A 22,701-nucleotide genomic window follows, 5' to 3' on the forward strand; every position below is an offset into this window, starting at 1 on the left:
AACACAGGTAATAATATGATAAAAATAAAACCAAAATATTGCACATTAATCTTAGCAAATTGTAAAACTTTTCTTAATTATTTTTGCAATTTATAATATGTTATTAATGAATAATAATATTATAATATGTTATTAATAAATAATAATATTTTTGAACACATAAATGTATTCCCCTTGGTAAGACCTATAATATGCCAATAATTTAATTTATATATATATATATATATATATATATAAATCTGATAAATTTCTAAGTGTTATAACACTATTTTCCTTATAAAAATTTATAAATATTCTAAATATTCCATGAGACGAATTAAATAGTTAATAATAATAATAATAATATCCATTTTTAAGGTCACAGCGAAACCAGACACCAAATTGGTGTATGAGACCCCCTTGTTTGTGGGACAAGGGTTATGAAGTTTTTACACAAATGATAAATTTCATCAATCTTAGAGATGAAAATAGATGTATTATCCTTAGGAAGAATTGTCGTTACCTTGTGGCAAGGAATTGAAACAAACTTCGAGGACATGTCTTTGTGGGGACCTGGGTCATTTTTCATCGAGATGTCCGATGAAGAAGAAGGGAGATGACGAGAAGAAGAAAGGGAAGCAGGTTTCTGGTGTTGCGACACTTCTGCTGAGATAGTTGCTCTCTCAAGGAGATTGGAGGAGGAGGAGTTTGCTATGATCTCTCATTTCTTGCAGGGTACTATCGATGAGGATGGATGGTACGTGGATAGTGGTGCGACAAAACATATGACAGGGTCACATGAAGTTTTTGAGACTCTAGTTGAATTGGACTCAAAGTTGCACACGGTGTTGGGAGACAAGAGTCAGAAGGAGATTCGAGGATTGAGAGTTGTGCCATTCAGGATGGAGATAGTATGAGTGATGTGGGTCTAGGATGTGTTATTTGTACCAGGACTCAGATATAGCGTGATATTTGTCTCGATGATCCAAAAGAAGGGGTTTGAGGTCTTGTTCCATGATGGGAAGGCAATAATCAGTCCTAGAGGATCTAGCTTTGATGGGATTGTGCTTGGAGTCAGAGTGCATGGTCCATACAGGCTGGCGAGAAAACCTATGGATCATGGGAAGAAGCAGGCGGAGCAGGGGTAGGTTCCAGAGAAGCAGTTGCAGGTGTAGGTTCCAAAGAAGCAGTTGCCGGTGCAGGCTTTAGAGGAGCAGGTACAGGTTGCCAAGAAGAAGGTCCAAGTTCCAGAGACTCAGAGGGAGTAGAGTGCTAGTGGGAGCTTGTATATTCAGAGGGAGACATTGCAACCCAAGAAGAGCGCATGGTCAAAGGGAAGAAAGGGTGCTTCCACATATGGCAAGAAGGAATCATAAAGGGATTGGAAAATAATACATGAGAATAAGAAGCAGGTTGCTTCTAGTGATAGCGACACTTCCAAGAGAGGCGTAGTTCATGCTACAAGGATTGTTGCAGTGGTGAGCGCCAGGAGTTGGGCGAGCGTTGCGAGTAGTGATGAAGATGATGAGTTACTTTGTAGTCTTGGAAGTACCTCCCTCACTAATGGGGAGTGTTCATTTTTGAGTAGCTCGGGAGGTACTCCAAGCCCTAGGGTTTGGGGTTTGGAGGGAAAAACGCCACAAGACTCACTTGTGGGCTTGGAACCCAAGGTTGGGGTTTTGCACCCATCTTGATTTGGGCCAAAACCATGAGCACATTTCGACATGTGATGGATGGGGATGATAACTCTCGTCGAGATGAATTTGACGCAATGAAAATCATCTGATTTCGAGTTGTAGAAATGGAGATATGAATTTTTGAAGTTAATATATGTGGTTGTGGATTAATTCGAGAGAGAAGAGTGAGTCGACTTGTGTCCAACTTAGACTTGTTGATACCACATGTATCCCTCATGTTTGTGTATAAATATGAGGTGTGTGAGGATCATTTGAACACATCCAAAAGTGCAACAAACGTAGAAAAAGAGAGATAAAGGAACTTGTTGAAGAGGAGATTAATTCTGTTTTGGGTCGCAAGCAAAAGAGGGAAGGCTAGCGAGGAGGAGATGTGTTCCATGTTTGCGTTGAGGGTGTTTGTGGGTGAATTACCCTTGGAAGAGGCAGCTGCAACCTTGAGAAGGTTTCTCTGGGTAGGCCGCAGGCCTTACCAACCTATTTGAGAGTTGTGTAGGGAAGTTTGAGGGCTGATTCATGCCCAAAACAACAACCTAGGGGGAGAGGACCCTTCCAAGGGAAGGCCACAACACATCAAGGGGCTGTTTGGTTTTTTTAAGGGTTGTTGCAACATGCTAGGTGCCCTAACCAGGTACAGTCAGGGACAACAGTGACATATCAGACTCAAAGAATTTTTTTCTTGTGTTGGATCCATGTTTTAGGGGCAGTTTTGGATCGGTTTCATGAGCAACCTATAAGTGCCATGTGTTGAGGTCAACTTTGGATGTTGGAGACCTCAATTAGGAGCAGAACTTATAGTGAAGTGTTGGGTTCCATTGGTTTGGTGGAGGGCAGTGTGTTGGCTACCCAAAGTAGCCCTAGACTAGCAATCTTGAAGTGACGAAAACAACTGAAGGTTGGGTGAAGTTTGGTGCTTAATGTGCAACAGTTGTTGAACAAAAGTGACTACTAAATTGGTGGATTGGAGCTCAGGTATTGGCCAACCTAGAGAGCAGATTGGATCAGCCCGTGTACATTGCAGCAGAAGCGACTTGCAGTAGTGTTAGGTGGAAGCCCTCCTAAAGACTCTATGAGTTGTCCTTTGAAGGACTAAGGGGCAACTAGAGAGTAGTGCGGAAGCAGAGGACCAAAATGACAAGATATGACATAGAGCTGCAACGTGATTGTCATCATATCTTGTATACCATATACTGTTATTCAGATTTATTTAATATAACGAAGATTGGCTTGTACATTATCGTACAATATTTTGTTAAAAACTGTGTATACTTGTGCATATGTGATTTGCTGCTTTATATTCTCCGTTGTGCAAAGTAGTTCTTCTTGAGATCACTGGTTTGGTAGCGTTAGAGATTCTAAGATTCTAACCTAGACCCAAGATCATGGAAAAACAACAGCCTTCCATGATGTTAAATTCATTTATAAATGGTATTAATATAGTCCATAATACTTCATAAGAATCATCACCCAACCTATGCATAATTTTGTAAAAATTCAAAGTTGTTGGACCTTTCATCACAGAGTAATAAAATCAATCTCCTAGATGGTTGTAACAATTGAATTTGCAATTTAATTTACTAGGATAAGCATTTTAATTTGCAACAATTGCTTTTAGAGATCTTATGAGTGATATTAACCCACTGGTTAACAAGATTGTCAATCGCTCGAGGAGCTTGGTTGGATAGGGTAGCAAGTGGGCTCATCCTGCCATGAGAAGATATCCACGAATTTTGTGATTCAAAAATTGACATCAAAATTGAAATACAAGAAAATTTATACATCCCACATGTTGCTTAATCATATCATCTGTTGCTTGGATTAAGATATAATCCTTATGGTCTCTTAATAAGGTAATTTATAGACAAACCCTCTTATGGAACATACAATTAAAGAAGTGAGGGAAACTCATGACCAATAAACCGACCTATTAACTGAAAAATACAGTGTAGGAAGGGATAAAATGCATGGGAGGGTCAAAGAACTCAGCCACCATAACAATATACAGTTGGGTACATCATTTAATTGAAAAACTACTAATGCCTTGACCAAACTTTTTGGAGGTTGATTTGACCATTGACTAGGACTGCGTAGGGCATCTTTGACTACTATTGACTTTGGCCATATTTGCAGAATTCAATTTGACGAGATTTGAATTTTGTACTCATTTTTGATTGGATATTGAATGGTTAGTTTGGATAGTCAAGGCTTTTCCCTTTGACTTGATATTTATGTACTTGGACATTGTATCTCTCTACTAAACATTTGACGACAATCTAATAGAAGAATAATTTTGAAAGGGTTTTCCCCCTTGTGGGGTTTTCCCCTTGTCTTTGACCAAACTTTTGTGTCTCTATTGTTCTTGGTTGTCTTTTATTGTGCATTTGGATCACTGTTCTATCTACAATTGCTTATTATTGTTGGACGATTGAATTTCATTGGATAAAGTGATTTCTAATTGAAGAAAAATTGTAATAAGTGATCCTGTCAAGCATAGAACACTGAAAATTAACAAGGCTTACCATGGTTCACTATGAAAATATGAACATATGACAAAATATAATTCAAATAATTTGTAACAAAAAACTATTATTTTCACTTCCTAAATGCATGAAACAATAATATTTTAAAACAAGATCCTTATCTTGTGGACCCTATTTCTCCTATAGGGATTAGTAAGGTGCCTAGCCTTCTATGATGTTAAATTCATTTATAAATGGTATTAATATAGTCCATAATAATTCATAAGAATTATCACAACCTATGCATAATTTTGTAAAATTTCAAAGTTTTTGGACGTTTCATCACAAAGTAATAAAATCAATCTCCTAGATTATGAAACTTGGTATTTTTAAAAATCCTAGGGGTTTGGAGTTTCTTAGGAGTTCAAAAGGGGAGGTGGAAAGTGAGCCATCCTACCAACTCCTTGAGAAGATGTTTTTAAGAAGGGTGGATTTCCTTCTCCCCAAAAACTAGTGTCTGTGTTTATAAAATATCGACAAACTAGAGGAGGTTGATTTTTGAAGCTAATCCTTTTGGGTTGCAACTACTTTATGATAGTTTTGGGAGCTCTTGTAAACAACCCATTTCCATCATATAATATGGTTCTTGGTGGCTTGAATAGCTAGTTGAGCTTGAGATCGAGGAGTTTGGTTGTTTGAAATTGTGGTTGGGTATGAGTTGGTCATGGATCTTGTCATATGAGCTTTGGAATCAAAATCAAGTGTCATGTGAATTGAAATATCACACATGTTTCTCAATAATATCATCCCCAATGAATTCCTTAAGGTTGAGTTGACATATTAATGTTGGAAAAACCTTCTTATGGGACCTAAAGTAAATAAGATGGGGTATCTGCTAGATAAAGCCACACATCAAAATATAAATATGTTCAAGGAGGGTATTGCATTACACATAAGATCAAAGAGCTAAACCCACACACAACAATGGAGCTAGATGATCTAATGGACTAAGAAATTATCAATGTAAGGAAAAATACAAGGGTATTATGACAAATCAACAATCTATGAGTAACAATATCAGTGACATAGTGTGATTCCTTAAGGAATGGGAAAAGGAAGAGGTATTTTTCCATAATATAGGTGATATATTAGTGGAAACAATGAAGATCCCATGCCTTCTTTATCCATGGCTGGATCATGGTACCTATAGGTATGTAATCAACAAAGTACCCTGAGACTATGTGATTTTTCTATAAATTACATGCATTTGATTGGTTTCCAGTTATCTTAATATAACATGTTCAATCTTCCCCAACATGAGAGAGTTTGTGATCACTGTTTCCAACTTACAACATTCAAATATGAGTTGTTTTTCCAAGGAGCTATGAGCAGGGATACAAGTTTTGTCAAATTTTCCTAGGACTTGCACTTGACATCAAATGCTATCACATGTACTCTTTGTTATTTACTCTTAAGGAACCCAAATTAGCTGAGGGTATTCTAGGTTATTGAACTAATGGGGTTCTTTATTGGAATTGTGAGTGCATAGTTTACTAAGTATGGAAAGAAAGAATATACCTTGGAGCAACTGAGAATGAGTTCATTATTATTGTTCCTTGAAGACAATAATAATATTCTTATCTATTTTTCCAGTAGATTTCTAGTACCTTTGAGCCTACATGGGCTTTGTAGCCTTTAATTGTTTCTTGATCATTGAAGTCCACCGTTCATCCTTTGTTTTAGGGTGTGTGGAGTTTTTTCTCATGTTTTTAAAAGGGAACTTTAAGCCACACAACCACCAAGCTCATCACATGATTTAATCTTCCACATGCAAATTATATTTACTTCACAATCATTATGCCATTATATTAGTTGATTTGCATTATGTGGTGCATAGGAACCTGGATCTTCAATTAATGGTAAAGGGGGAATGGTAGAGCTAAGGAGAGACGTGTAATTTCATGGCCAAGAAATATAACTAGCTTTTTAGAGTACAACCTTGGTCATTTTTCAATACTTCTCAAGGTTGCTGCGATTGAATTTACTAGGATAAGCATTTTAATTTGCAACAATTTGTATTAGAGATCTTATGAGTGATATTAACCAACTAGTTAACAAGATTGTCGATTGCTTGAGGAGCTTGGTTGGATAGGGTAGCAAGTGGGCTCATCCTAGCCATGAGAAGATATCCACGAATGTTGTGATTCAAAAATTGACATCAAAATTGAAAGACAAGCAAATTTGTACACCCCACATGTTGCTTAATCATATCATCTGTTGCCTTGATTAAGATATAATCCTTAAAGTCTTTTGACAAGGTAATTTATAGACAAACCCTCTTATGACACATACAATTAAAGAAGTGAGGGAAACTCATGACAAATAAACCGACCTATTAACTGAAAAATACAGTGTAGGAAGGGGTGAAATGCATGGGAGGGTCAAAGAACTCAACGACCACAACAATATAGAGTTGGGTACATCATTTAATTGAAAAACTACTAACGCAAGGCAAAAACACAACAACAATATTTGAATAGGACATAAGTTTTGCAAGTAGATGATAATGGCAAAATAGAATGATTTCTTAAGGAATGGAAAAAGGAAGAGACCTATAGTTAAACTATGGGCACTGTGGTAGTGTCCATAATGTGATTCCCACACTTCCTTGATCTAAGACTTAATCAATGTGATGGATGTATGCAATTGCGAAAGTATCCAACTACTATGAAGTTTTTACACAAATGATAGATTTCATCAATCTTAGAGATGAAAATATATGTATTATCCTTAGGAAGAATTGTCGTTACCTTTTGGCAAGGAATTGAAACAAACTTCGAGGACATGTCTTTGTGGGGATCTTTGTGCTCATGACTTCTAACGAGAGAAATTATCTTGAAGTGACAGAGAAGTAATAAATTACTTTGAAAAAGTATGTTGTAGGTGGAGACATGATAATTAGGGCCAACACAGGTAATAATATGATAAAAATAAAACCAAAATATTGCACATTAATCTTAGCAAATTGTAAAACTTTTCATAATTATTTTTGCAATTTATAATATGTTATTAATGAATAATAATATTATAATATGTTATTAATAAATAATAATATTTTTGAACACATAAATGTATTCCCCTTGGTAAGACCTATAATATGCCAATAATTTAATTTATATATATATATATATATAAATCTGATAAATTTCTAAGTGTTATAACACTATTTTCCTTATAAAAATTTATAAATATTCTAAATATTCCATGAGACGAATTAAATAGTTAATAATAATAATAATAATATCCATTTTTAAGGTCACAGCGAAGCCAGACACCAAATTGGTGTATGAGACCCCCTTGTTTGTGGGACAAGGGTTATGAAGTTTTTACACAAATGATAAATTTCATCAATCTTAGAGATGAAAATAGATGTATTATCCTTAGGAAGAATTGTCGTTACCTTGTGGCAAGGAATTGAAACAAACTTCGAGGACATGTCTTTGTGGGGACCTTTGTGCTCATGACTTCTAACGAGAGAAATTATTTGACATAGAAGTAATAAATTACTTTGAAAAAGTATGTTGTAGGTAGAGACATGATAATAAATTACTTTGAAAAAGTATGTTGTAGGTAGAGACATGATAATTAGGGCCAACACAGGTAATAATATGATAAAAATAAAACCAAAATATTGCACATTACATCAAATTGGTGTATGAGAAGTCTACGAAGCCATACATACTCTACCCCCCTCTGGTTTTGAACCTATGACCTTTTAGGAGGAAACACATGCTCTTAACCATTAAGCCCACTCAAGCATTTCATATCTTTTATTTTAAGAGAATCTTTATTCATATCTTTTATCTCTGTATTCTCTAAAAACCCAAATCAAATTTAAATATAAAAATAAATAATAAATTTAATAATTATATTCTGCATTAAGCTATTTTTCCCAAAATTAGAATTTAAAAATAGAATGATTTAATAATATATTATCCATGAAATAAAAAAATTGAACCATATTTACTGTGGCAATTTTCCATCCACGGAACCCAGGACCCAATAGGGTATATTGAGATGAGAGGGTTAGAGGTGAGGCAACGTGCCGCGGGGGAAAGAAAAGGGCGGTTTGAAATGTGGACTGCCCATCAACAGGTGGAAAGGCACCAAGGAAGCAGCTGGCAGCTATGAAGTGGAGTGAGGAAAAGTTGAAGGAAAGCCTCACAGTTACTGTTGCTCTCCAGGAAATCCGAAAATACCAGAAAGGTTGCCCTTCCAGAGATTGCAAAACGGACCTGAGATTCCAGTCATCAGCGGTGGCAGCATTGCAAGAATTCCAGTCGTCAGCGGTGGCAGCATTGCAAGAAGCGGCGGAGGCATATCTTGTTGGTCTCTTCGAAGATACCAACCTCTGCGCCATTCACGACAAGAGGGTCACCGTTATGCGCAAAGATATGTCCGCATTCGGCGAGAGAGGGCACAAAACCGAACGTTTTTGCTTATGAAAATCAATTTTGTTTTTTTCTTTAAATTTGTTGCTTCTCCTTTTAATCCTGTTTTAATCCTAATTGTATGAAAGATTTAGCTTTAATCAAAAGAATGCAGTCCTGTTTTAATACTAAATGGTGCCTGGTGCACAAGTGAAACTCTTAAAGCTTTTATGTTAAAAACTTTCTTTAAATTCGTCCTCCCTTTCAAGTGAAACTCTTAAAGCTTTTATGTTAAAAACTTTCTTTAAATTCGTCCTCCCTTTCAAGTGAAACTCTTAAAGCTTTTATGTTAAAAACTTTCTTTAAATTCGTCCTCCCTTTAATTTACCTTTAATCCTCTTTTAATTGCATCAATTCTGCTTTTAATCCTCTTTCAGATTTATTTTTTTTATGCATCGTCAGTGGCATCAAAAAATGCATCTGCATACAGATAGGGTGTCCACAATCACCGAATGTGTTAAAATGCTGTCCCGCTTCTCAGTGGAAACTATTGAAGCTTTTGTGTTACATCTTTAAATTTGATCTCCTTTTATTTCTCCCTATAATCTTCTTCTTGTTTTAATCCTATGAAAGATTTATTTTTTATGCACCAACGGCATCAGAAAAGTGCATGTACACACAGAGAGGGTGTCTGTAAGCTTCTGCTTCTTTCAATTTGTTCTCTCTACTTGTGGGTTAAAAAGGTTCTTCAAATTTGTTCTTAAATGGTATGAAATAAATAAATTTCATGCCTGGCTACATTGTTAAACTTTCTTTAATTGTATGAAACCACATTAATGAAAAGTGGCCATGGCCAAACTCTTATAAGGATGCGTTGCTCAGTAGAACGATGGTGAGCCCATAACCCACAGGTCCAAAACTACAAATTATCGGAGCCAAGTTTCGATCTTGGGACCTGTGGGTTATGGGCCCACCACGCTTCCGCTGCGCCACTCCGATACATTAGTTGAAGCACATGCTATATTATTATTGATGTGATACGGTAATATGTGATTCCGATGTTGTGTTGTGATGGGTAATATGTTGTGTTAATAGTTTGGTTATTATTCATCCCTATTATATAAAATCACCATCATCGAATTTGAGAGTTTTATGTTATTCTATATTTGTAATTGAATTTAAACTATTATTATTTGTTTGTAATTGATATTTTAAACTATTATTTAAACCATCTGTAGATTTAAACTATTATTATTTGTAAATGATAGTTTATGAATGTTATTCCATCTTTGTAATTGATAGTTTAAACTATCTGTGGTGGAAGAGAGAATCTCACACCCGCATTGCATTGCATTGAGTAGAGAGTGAATCTCACACCCGCATTGCATTGCATTGCATTGAGTAGAGAGTAAATGTTAGATGAATTGACTCCCATATGATACACAGCGTGAGCCTTATGATTGGCACGTCACACAATTATTGTTGGTTGTTTATGATTCATTTTTACCATCTGAAAAATTCAGTTGCATTTTTAACTTGAGAAACAACCTTCCAAGTCTCCATAAGGGTTTTGCTGCTCTCGTGTGATGACTGCTTGAATTCCTGTGATTCTAGTTCATTTATTTTGACATCTTTGAAGATGAAGATTGTATTTTTGGGTTCTGTGGGGATGGGGAAATGTAATTTTATTTTGTTTGGGCTAGGGGAAAAATTGTAATTTTATTTATATAAATAAAATTATACGGATAACGTTGTGATTTTTTTTAACGAAGAAGTGTAAAATAGATTTTTTTTAATAGTTTTAACTATTAACTACATACATATTATGAAGAAGTATGAATATAACTTCTTTTTAAATAATTCTAATTATTAACCTTCAAAATTGATATGCACATCATAACTATTAACTACATAACCTTCAAAATTGATATGCACACCATAACTATTAACTACATGACCTTCATAATTGATATGCACATCACAAGAAAGATCTTTCAAAGAAAGAGTGCCAATGATATTCATACCACACGAAAGATAAAGATCTTTCAAAGAACGAGTGCCAATGATATTCATATATATATATATTATTTTTTGGCTTGTGATACACTCAATTTTCTTCACATCTTTATTGGCAAAAACCACTTACATACCCCATATACTTGGGCATACCACTATTTTCTCTTTCTTTTTTTTTCTTCCACATACATTTTATATTCGGCTTTATATTTGGCTGTCCACGTACATTCTATTTAGCTTGTAATTTTGTTTCATATGTTTATTGAATTTCATATTTTGGTAGATAATAACATATTTGGCTATATAGTTTGAAGTTACAAGTTTCAGTAATAATAAGTTGAATGTCACCATTGTTTTTTTTTTTTTCACAATATCGCTCGCTGGTTTGTATTCAAAAAAAGAAAAAAGGAGGGAGACGGATCTCCATTTTTACAGAATGAGGTTGGAAAGTGATGATCCAACAATAGATACATTTGTTTATTGAGTCAGCATTACAGCTTGTTTCCGTTGCTGTGTAGAATCGAAATGCTGTATAGACTCTGACAAACTGAAGTAAAATGTAACAGGTTTTACACTTCATTTTTAATTTTTGCAGAAGTGTTGAGTTTGCCGCCCACTGAGGTTACTATCTTCTCACAAGCCACCATGTTCTGGATCGTCCATATCTGTAGCAGCAAAGCGGCAGCGCCTTGTGAGATCGAACGCAGCCCTTGCCGAGGATTAATGGACACTGTCTTCTTGTCGCACCAGCCTTCAGCTGTTGAATCCAGAACTCGCAAGCAAACATTGCAGATATCTTTGATTTCCAGAGGTTTGTGATGGGAATCGTTTGAACAGGTTGTGCCAATTGTGCAGGCAGGTTGGAGTAGTTGGGGGCACATCTGAAATTCCTGTGGATCGGATTCGAAGAAATACAAGATTGCCTGAGGTAGCTGTAAAGCTGTTTTCAAAAAGCCCTGCCCATTCTGCGCCTGGGGCCGATAGTCAGGGGAGAGGAAAATGTCGGCAGGAGTAGTAAAGCAGTTGACTAATCGAGGGATGGTGGAGCCACTGAGATCGCAGAGAATTGAGTAATTTGGAAGGGCGGAACAGAGAAAGTTCAAGTTTGGAGTTGAGAGGGTTACATCTGTAGTGGCCATTGCCATAGGGTAGGAGGCAGAGTGATGGAACTTCACAGAGAGGCATGGCAGAGAGCTTAGTAATCTGCGAACAGTGACCTGATGAGGATTGAATCTACTATTGGGAAGGAGCCTGATCATGGTAAGAAAGAGTAATGATCAGTGCCATTGCACCGAAGGATGCCAAGAGGGTGTAAGCATGCTTTGTTTGCCAATTTATCTGCGTTTTTATTAAGAGATCTGAGGACGTGATAATAGAGATTGCCTTTCATTTGCTGGTCCAAAATGCGGCATCGCTCCATGATTTGTTGCAGACTCAGGTTTTGGGCTTTTCTGTTGCTTATCATCAGTCCAATGATGATGGCGGAGTCTCCGATAATAGTAGCCTTGGGTATACCAAGCTTCTGAAGCTGGAGCAGACCTTGAAGGAGGGCGAAGGCTTCAGCCCTGTTGTTTGAAGCATGGCCCAGTCCCCATTCATATTCAGTTAAAACATCTCCATTACCGTTGCATATAAGACCTCCAGCCCCAGCCATTCCTGGGTTGGATTTGGAGGCTCCATCGAAAAAAAGATAATGAGTATTGCTGTTCTTGAGCCATCGGGCAAATTCTTCATCTTTCATCCTGATTTTCCAGTTGCTTATTGGCCTGTCTCTGCTATTGGGATCATGTCTTTTTTGTTCTATGCTGCTTCTGTCCAGAATATGCCCTATGTAATTCCTTTCTTCAACTGTCAGATCCATCACCTTCAGATTCCCATGACATTTTGTGGATAGTGTTTCCAGGTTAAGATTCCAAGCTTTATTATAGATTTTTCTGACATTGGTTGTTGTGCCTTTGAAGATCCTTCTGTTTCTTGCTAACCAGATGTTCCAGAGAAGAGTACAGGGCAAGGCGTTCCAGACCCTACGGGCTGCATTGTTTGCTTTTCTTCCCCATGGGTAGCTCTTTTTCCATATATGCAACACTTCATATATGCTTGTGCCAGGCACCCAGGGGGGGTTGTGACTTCGAAAGGCTTCTTTCCAGCAGGCTGAGGCAAAGGAGCAGTCTATAAATAGATGTTGGATTGTCTCTTCTTCGTTTTGGCAATTTGGACAGCGTGATGGCCCATGTATTCCTCGCTTTCTGAGATTCTCAGCAGTGAGGACTTTCCCTCTTAAAAGGATCCATAAGAAGAATTTGATTTTTGGAATGGTTTTAGCCTTCCAAACAAGTCTCCAATGCGCCCAGATTGCCATGGGATACTCGTTGGTGCAAATCTGATGATATGCTGCCTTAATAGTGTAGATAGTGCCTGAGGGGTCCCATCGGAATTCATCAGCAAGGCAACGTTTGGTGGGCGCTATACCATGAAGATGAGTTTTCAAGTTGTTGAGACTAATTTCTATATCTGCTGGTACATGAGGGAAACTCCATCCTTTCCAGAATTGGGAGAGGGTTTCCCATTGAGAGATCTGGGCCAGAGTTTGAATACCTACGCTGCTGAAGTGAGCTAGAATTTGTTGTGTTCCAGGCCGTTGGCTTATGGGCTGTTGCCCCATAATTTTGTCTTCTCCTATTCTTATGTGGCTGCCTCCTTTGGGCACTTTGGAAGTGTTTTGATCAAGAAAAGGGATAGCTTTTTTACACATCCTCCAAATTTTTGAACAAGCTCTGTTGGGAAGCTCATGATCCAAGAGCTGGTACCTTGGGTGGCTGAGATATTTTTTTTCGAGAACAGTTTTCCACCAAGCATTCCTTCCAGTTATAAGTCTCCAAACCAGCTTGCCAGCAAAGGCGAGGTTTAGAAATTTGGATGACCTGATTCCCAGCCCTCCATTCTCACATGGCTGAGTGACCTGCTTCCAGCTAACCAAGTTGTATTTTTTTTTGTCATTTCTTCCTCCTTGCCAAAGAAAGTGACGAAAGAGAGCATCCATTTTAAGATGGAAGTTAGCTGGGGCTTGAATAAGTGTAAAGCAATATAAGGGCAGGGATGAGAGGCCTGCTTTCAAGAGAGTGATACACCCCGCAGGGTTAAGCCAAGAGGTGCCCCAATGCTGAATCTTCCGTTTCATTTTGTCAATAATAATTTCCCAGGTTGTAGCTTTCAAGTTTCCAGCACTTACAGGCATGCCCAAATAGGTAAATTGCTCCTAGTTCAGCTTACAAGGAACCCCAAGAGTACGAGCAATCCTATGGAGGACATGTGCCGATGTGTTCCACCCATATATACAGCGCTTAAGATAATTTATCAGACCTCCAGAATAACTCATGTATTTGTCTAGAAGGGTTTTAAAGCGACGGGCTATGATGTTTGAAGCTCCCCCCATTAAAAGAGTATCATCGGCAAACTGAGAGTGATTAATGTTTTTGACACCATTGTCAAATTTGATCCCGGTGATGAGGCCCATGCGACGGTTGTAATCCAGAACTCTGCTAAAAGATTCAGCCATTAATATAAAGAGATAGGGTGAGAGAGGGCAGCCTTGTCTAAGGCCCCGAGAGGATTGGAAGGAAGGTCCAGGTCTGCCATTTAGAAGAGGAGATATCCAAGGTCCTGTAATGCAAGCTTTGATAAGGCTAATAAAGGATGTGGCAAAACCCATTTTTTCGAGCACAACAAACAGGAATGAATGTCTGACACGGTCAAAGGCATTGGCTAAGTCTAACTTTAGTATGAAGCCTTTCTCATTTCGGATTTGACTGGAGTGTATGGCCTCTTGGACAAGAAGGATGGAGTCTGAAATTTTCCTATTGGCCAAAAAACCTCCTTGATTTTCAGATATTAGAGAGGGGAGGATTGGCTTTAGTCGAGTAGCCAAGATTTTTGTCAAAATTTTATATGATGAGTTGCACAAGGATATTGGGCGGAAGCGAGAGAAAGTCAAAGGTCGATTTTCTTTAGGGATAAGGGCCAGGTGGGTGGCATTAGTGAATCCTCCAACTTTGCATTTACGTTGGACCCATCTTAGCATTTTGACCAGGTCTTTTTTAATTACTCCCCAGTATGATCTATAGAAATAGATAGGAAAGCCATCTGGGCCTGGGGCTTTATCTGGCTGGAGAGCCCAGATGGCATCATGTATTTCTTCTTCATTGATCTCCTTAATCAGGTCTGCATTAATATCCTCGCTGACTCCTTTGGGCGTATGCTGTAGAAAATCTGAATAATCCTCTGTTTCCTTTATCTCAGTTAGAAGAGTGCTGTAATAGGCTGAGGCAGTTTGCTTGATGGCTTCTTGGGTTTTTTGAGGGCGGCCTTCCTCGTCATTGATCATGGTGACATTATTTCTGACTTTCCGGACAGTTGCTTGTTTATGGAAGAAAGCTGTATTTTTGTCTCCTTCATGAAGCCAAAGCTGTCTTGATTTAATTCTCCACTTCTGCTCTTCGTCCCTATTAACCCGGTACAGCTGATAGTATATATCACTTTCTAAATCTTTATCCTCTTGGGTCAGCCCATTTTCCTCAATTTTTCTGTGGGTTTCTTTTAATTTATTTTTCAGCTCTTCTTTGACATTTTCTGGTTCTTTGTAATGCTGTTTCACCCATTCCTTCAGGGCGCGCTTTGTATTCTTCAGCTTGCATTCCCAAATGAAAACCAGAGATCCTTCTATATGATGGTGCCAGGCTGTTTGGACAATCTGATCCACAATAGGATTGCTACGCCAAAGAGGATTATATTTGAAAGGCAACGACCCCAATGGACAGTGTGCTTCCAGGACAATGCTGATGGGATAGTGATCGGATGCTGAATAAGGCAGAATGTCAGCATGAGCAGTGGAAAAATCAGAGAGGAAAGAAGTATTTACCAAGATTCTGTCAAGGCGCTCCAGAATGTTATCTTTGCCCAGCCTGCGGTTGTTCCAAGTGAACCTCCGATTTTTTGGGATGATGTCTACTAAATCGCACTCTTGCATGATGTTTTCTAGCTTTGCTCTGTAAGGATCATGAGTAAAAATGCCTCCTCTTTTTTCATTTGAATGTAATATAAGGTTTAGATCTCCCCCTAAGATGATATTCCTATTATCTTCAGTTTGGATGTCTTCCTCAAGTGTGGCCCAGCACTGATCTTTATCTCTGAAATGGTTCGGAGCATAAATGTTGTAGAGGACTATTTGCTTATCCTCTGCTTGTTTTTCAAGTGTGACTTTGATCCAGTATGGAGTGATAGTTTTGGATGTGCATTTCCAAGTATTTTTATTCCACATTGTGGTGATGCTGCCTGAAGCTCCTCTTGCTTCACATATTCGTCCCTCATAATGCCTGAGATGTTCTATAATTCTTGTCATCTCTTGCAGTCTTTGTTTTGTTTCCTGAATCATTACAATTCCTGGCTTCTCATGAGCTGTGAGATCTTTCAAGGCAGCAATTTTTGAGGGGTGCCCTAGTCCTCTACAGTTCCATGATATGACTTTAATCATTGAGTATTTGGGTTTTGGAGGGATGCTCGTCCCCCTTGCTCCTTATGTGTTGCTTCATTGCTATTTTGCCCCAATATGTAAGTTTCTATGGGGTTTTGAGTTCCCATAGCGATGTCTTTTTGAGCACTTTCATTCCTTTGTTGTTTACTTGATTTCCTACCAGGTCCTTTTTTTTGAGATTCTAGATTGATTCCATGCTCTTTCGAGGAACTTCTAGTAGATCGGGGTGGGGGTGGGGCGACGGAGTGGGAGGGGGAGGATTGAGAAAGAGAAAGGAGGATTGGGGGGTCATTTTCGGGGGGGATCATGGGGTCATTATCAGGGAGAGAGAGGGCACCAAAGGGATTTGATGAGATCAGGGGGGAACCAGAGGATGGCCCCGAGGAGGGGAAAATGGGTGGACCAAGAGGAGAGGAGGGGGAAGGGACAGCTGAGGGGGAGGCTTTGGGCAGAGCTGAAGGGTAATTAGGCTTGAGAGGGGCAGTTTTGGGAGGTTCTTCAAAGTTTGCTTTCATTCCAGAGGCAGTCTTCTTTTTCTTTACAGTTTCCCATTGTTCTTCTAATTGATCAGATTCAACATTAACAATTTTTGGACAGCGATTGGCGAAATGGCCGTATTCGTGGCATACCTTGCATTTGAAAGGGATTTTCTCGTAGTCCAGTTGCTGAATATGTGTCCAGTCGTCCACTTTTAGTTTGATTGCTTCTGGAAGACCTTTGCCGAGATCGACTTCAACGCATATCCGCGCACATGCCTGCATATTGTCCTTGGGCTCACACCGATCTATGTATTTTCCAACAGCATTGCCGATGGCTCGGACCGAGTCATCTCCCCAGCAGTGGAGCGGGACGTGCGGAAGACGAACCCAGACCGGAACAACGTTAGGGACATCTAGCTCAGGATCGAAGTCTGGAGTCCATTTGTTCAAGTACAGACCGCGAGAGTCCATGAAGTACGGCCTATTTCTGAAGATTAGGTCCTTGTCAGCTCTAGATTCAAAGTGGAAACTATAGTATCCTTTTCCATAGAAGCGAATAGCGATTTTGCCATTGACTTTGTCGGCCCAGTTTTTTTCGATCCATCGCTGAATAGTTTTCGGGGAGGGCCATAGGCCAGTGAACTGTCTGATGAGCCCCCGCTCTGCTAATGAGAGAGTAGCCATTCGTGGAATCGAAGGAGGAAGGGCAACCTCTTGCAACCCATCCAGTTCCTTGAAAAACTTGGACAGCGCAGGGCGAGTTCTCTGTAGCTGAAGAGATTTAACTAAGGCAGAGAACACATCAGCATCTGAAAGGAGGTTCGCATCTGCCTCGGATTGAATGGGGCCCTCTGTGACAGGGGTTGAAGAGGCCATGGAAGGCCAGAGGCCAGTGGCCTCGCGCTGCAGAGAGAGGACCAGCAGTCGGCTGCTAGGTCAGGGAACGCGCAGAGGGCGCGCGCAGTCCGCAGCAGAATTTATGAATGTCACCATTGTTAATCGGGTTTAGTGTGGGTGATTGATAAGTTGAATGTTACCATTGTTTATTGGGTTTAGTTTGAGTTTAATGTGGGTGGTTGATAAGTTGAATGTTACCATTGTTTATTGGGTTTAGTGTGGGTGGTTGATAAGTTGAATGTTACCATTGTTTATTGGGTTTAGTTTGGGTGGTACAATTGGGTTTGGTTTGGGTGGTTGAGAGAAATTGGGTTTAGTTTAGGTGGTCGAGAGAAATGTTGTTATCTTCCTTATATGACATATTGAGCTCATAATAAACATTTCTCCTAGTAATTTAGGCAATTTAAAACATGTATATTCTTTCTCCATGAGACAAGATTTATCAGTATAGTAAACAAATATCATATGTTGAGTTCATAATAAACATTTCTCTTAATAACTCAGGCATTTTAAAATAATTTAAAAAATATATAGATTCATTATTATAGTAAACACATATCAGATGGGGAAGAGTCAAATATCAATTTTCACTTATCACATCCTATGACCACAATATGCTATTAATAATACTAACTCCAGAGTGTTCAAGTTTTCTAATTTAGCCACTATAGGTATGTAATTTAGGCCAAAGAAATATAAACCCTATGTTATGTCGATTAAAGCATAATTTAAAAACAATTAATTCCTATATTAGGAAGATAAACTTGAAGCATTTAAATTATGTTAGGTCCATTAAAGAATAATTTAAAAACAATTAACTCCTAGATTAGGAAGATAAACTTGAATTTAGGCTAGAGAAAAATAAACTCTATGTTATGTCGATTAAAGAATAATTTAAAAACAATTAATTCATAGATTAGGAAGATAAACTTGAAGCATTTAAATTATGTTAGGTCCATTAAAGAATAATTTAAAAACAATTAACTCCTAAATTAGGAAGACAAACTTGAAACATTTAAACCGAGTTTGATTGAACATATAACTAATGATTTTTTCAATAATTTTTTCATTTATTTAGAGCAAATATACATGGATTAAATCAAGTTAATTTATTTATTGCAAATATACATTGATTAAATAAAGTGCATTTAACTTGATTGATATTACATTAATAAAGTTAATTTAACTTGATTAATATTACATTAGTGTAATGAAGTCCCCTTGAAAAATGTCTAAACTAGAATTAACCTTTTAATCAAATAGGGGTTTATTAGACTATCTAATTCCAAGAAAACTTTGGATTTCTTAGCCCTTTGTGCCTCTAAGAACAACAATAGTAATTTAATAACCAATCCTTAAGTATATATAGTAAAATAGTTCAATGCAACTATCCAATCAACTTGACAAGTTCAAGAATTTCCTCTTCGAAAATCAACCATACTATCTCTTACTTTTCCCACTTAACAAGTTCAAGAATTTCCTCTTCGAAAATCAACCATACTATCTCTTACTTTTCTTTCCCTTATCATCACTTTCCATCCTTTTCACAACCATACTATCTCTTACTTTTCTTTCCCTTATCATTACTTTCCATCCTTTTCACTCGAGTTATACTTTTCTTTCCCTTATCACTACTTTCCATCCTTTTCACTCGAGTTAGATGACATAGATGACTTAATTAATTTATAATTAAGCAATGTGTAGGAATAAGAATACACACACCCTTTTGTTTTATTTTTTTTCCTTTTATTTTTTTATTTACCATGGTGGATCGATAACTCATTGAAGTAATCTGGGCAGAGCCCAAGATCAAATCTAATAGCTACTACCTAACAACAAGAGTTTATCTAATTGTAAGCCAAATATACTAGGAATTTATGACCTAGCAAGAGCCAAACTCCACAAGGGTGGGGGAACCTACTCTTTGAGCATTATGACAATGGATTTTCTTTCTTTTTTGAGCCAAATATGTCCCTTTGTGGGACTTGAAACTAGTTGGAGGGATAAGATCTCATTGTTCCAACCATCTAATCATCCAACGATGAGACAAGACCCACATTCTTACTTGTGGTGTAGGCCCCATCATTAATGAGAAAATATAAATAAATATGTTTGAGAAGGTCAAATATGTTTATATATATTTATTTGTTGCTCAATTATGGGACTTACATTAAAGGCTCTTGAAATGTTGGATTAGATAAATAATAGCACATGTTTTTCAAAATGTTGGATTGGATAAATAATAGCACATGTTTTTCAACACTATTTAATTTGTGTCTATTTATAAAATGAATGACATTAATAAACAATTATTTTTGTTTTAAATAATTTAATCAAAATTAATGGATGTCTATGTTATTAATAAAATTTTATGTTTATATGATATAATTTTTAATTGCCAAGTTATACTTTACGACTCGATCAAAGAGTCAAAGTTGTTAGATCAATAATGGTGGTTTCAAACACATGGTATTGGTGACCCACGATATTGAGCTTGTCTATTAGATGTAATGAAGTGTTTAAAAGGCTTGATGATAATCCAATGTAATGTGTCAAGAGGCGAGTGGTGAAGGCTCCTTTGGTTGGCTCCGTTGGATTTGGTTAAGAGATTAATAGATCTTTTGGCTAGTTTTTTTCATAATGATTTTCCAGCATAAATGATGTGTCATGATTTATGTGTGTCATTGCTATGTGTGGTTATTGTAGTATTATAATTTTTCTTGCATTTTAAATCCTTACATTGGTATCAAAGAAAGGTCAAACTTGGACTCTCCAATGAGAGTGGTGTATGACAATCGAGCTAGGAATGAAAATATTGTAGCAATTGTTGATATGATTATCAAAGACTTGAGTTGAGCAAGTGGTGGCTACTATATTTTTTCTTGCATTCTAAATCCTTACATTGGTATTAGAGCAACTTCAGACTTGGACTCTCTAATGAGAGTGGTCTATGACAATCGAGCTGGGAATGAAAATATTATAGCAATTGTTGATATGATTATCAACGACTTGAGTTGAACAAGTGGTGGCTACGACGTTGATGAATCAGAGATCCCTTAGATGTGACTGTGCATTATAACTACTAAATCAAGAGGCATTCTACGTTAGAGTGGGAGGAGGTCATGTCGCTGCATGAACATGACAACATGAGCCCAAATAAAAATAATGAATAACAATAAAAAAATATTAATGGAGTTGAATGTAAATGGGAATATACCTTGAGTCTTAAGTTTCACCGATAAAGTTAAGATGTCGACCTAAGTGATAGGAGAGGGCATCTCAGACTCCTAGACACACTTGAGGGGGGTGGGGCCTGGAGGTGAGTGGTGCAAGGTTAATTAGCCAGTTTGGTTGATTTTGGTCTTGGGAAACCCCAAGTCAAGTTTAAAGCAGAGAATGTTAGATTAAACTTGACTCAGTGAAAGAGTCAAAGTTGTTAGGTGAACAATGGTGCTTTCAAGCACATTGTGTTAGCGACCTGAGGTGTTGAGCTTGCGGATTAAATGTAATGAAAATTTTAAAGACTTGAGGATAATACATTATGATGTGCCAAGAGATGAGTGGTGAAGGTGGTGAAGGCTCACTTGGCTGACTAAGGTCAAGGGAATAACAGATTTATTGGCTAGTTTTTCTTGTAAGGGTTTTCCAACGCAAATCATCTGTCATTTATTTGTGTTGTTGCTATGTGTGGTTATTGTGGTATTGTTATTTGTCTAACATTCTAAATTCTTACACTAATTACTCTGAATTCTTTATTACTTAATTAATAATATATTATAGTAACTAATGTATTTATGAAACCATAATAATATACACATTAAGTATGTAGATGTGGCTAATGCACATATTTATAACATCAAAGTTCCGACACATCATTCTTATATGTTTACAATCTATCACACACATTCAATAAATCAAGCAAATCAATTGTCAATGTTTATCATTAGCTCAAAGCATACCAATTTAGTATTCATTCATCAATTATAATTAAATTTTAAAATGAATTAAACAAGTGTTTTAAACATGAGAGAAATTAGGGATAATACATCTATTTCTATTTCTATCTCTAAGATTAATGAAATTTGTGCTTATATAAAAACTTCATCACACTTGGGTACTTTGGAAATTGCATGCATCCATAGAAATGATTAAGTCTTAGATCAAGGAAGTGTGTGAATCACATTATTGATAATCCCACAGTACCCGTAACTTAACTACAGGTCTTTTCCTTTTTCCATTCCTTAAGAAATTATTCTATGTTGTCATTACCAACTACTCGCAAAACTTATGTCCTATTCAAATATTGTTGTTGTGCTTTTTCCTTCCATTAATAGTTTTTAAATTGAATGATGTACCCAACTATATATTGTTACGGTGGCTCAATTCTTTGGCCTTCCCATGCATTTTATCCCTTCCTATACTATATTTTTCAGTTAAGAGGTGGATTTATTTGTCATGAGTTACCCCCACTTCTTTAATTGTATGTGCCATTGGAGGGTTTGTCTATAAATTAACATGTCAAGAGACCGTAAGGATTATATCTTATTCCAGGAAGAGGATGAGATGATTAAGAAACATGTGTGATGTATCAATTTGATTACTTTCAATTTTGATGTCAAATTTTGAATCACAAAATTTGTGGATACCTTCTCATGCTAGGATGATCCCACTTGCTACCCTAGCCAACCAAGCTCCTCAACCCATTAACAATCTTGATAGATAGTAGGTTAATATTACTCACAAGAACTCTAAAAGAACATGTTACAAATTAAAATGCTCATCCTAGTAAATTAAATTTCAAACTCAATTGTTGCCACCTTAGAGAAGTCTTGAAAAGCAACCAAGGTTTGTACTCTGAAAATCTAGTTATATTTCTTAGCCACGAAATTACATGTCTCTTCTTAGCTCTACCCTTCCAACTTACCATTAATTGAAAATCTGCATTCTAGTGCACCATGCAATGAAAATCAACTGATACAATTGCATAACAATTTTGAAGTGAATATAATTTTCATGTGGAATATCAAATCATGTGATGAGCTTGGGTGTTGTTTGGCTCAAAGTACCCTTTTAAAAACATGAGAAAGAAGTCCACACACCCTAAAACAAAATATGAAGGATGTAATTCAATGATCAAGAAATAATTAAAGGCTACAAAGCCCACATAAACTCAAAGGTAGTAGAACTTATTGAATTTTTCCTTAGGCCCTAGATCTGGTC

At 37.2% G+C, this 22,701-nt stretch overlaps 1 protein-coding gene across 1 annotated transcript; it reads left to right on the forward strand.

Moving 5' to 3' along the window:
* Positions 1-8,319: 8,319 nt before the first annotated feature.
* Positions 8,320-8,637, forward strand: LOC149204939 (histone H3.2-like). The gene has a single exon (XM_089397251.1). It carries the CDS (start codon positions 8,320-8,322, stop codon positions 8,635-8,637), a length of 318 nt encoding a protein of 105 aa, XP_089253377.1.
* The last annotated feature ends 14,064 nt before the right edge of the window (positions 8,638-22,701 follow it).

This window comes from Pinus tabuliformis, chromosome 1_2 (assembly GCF_031772625.1).
Source record: "Pinus tabuliformis cultivar Carrire ecotype Pingquan chromosome 1_2, CPIR1, whole genome shotgun sequence".
Classification (NCBI taxonomy): Eukaryota; Viridiplantae; Streptophyta; class Pinopsida; order Pinales; family Pinaceae; genus Pinus; species Pinus tabuliformis.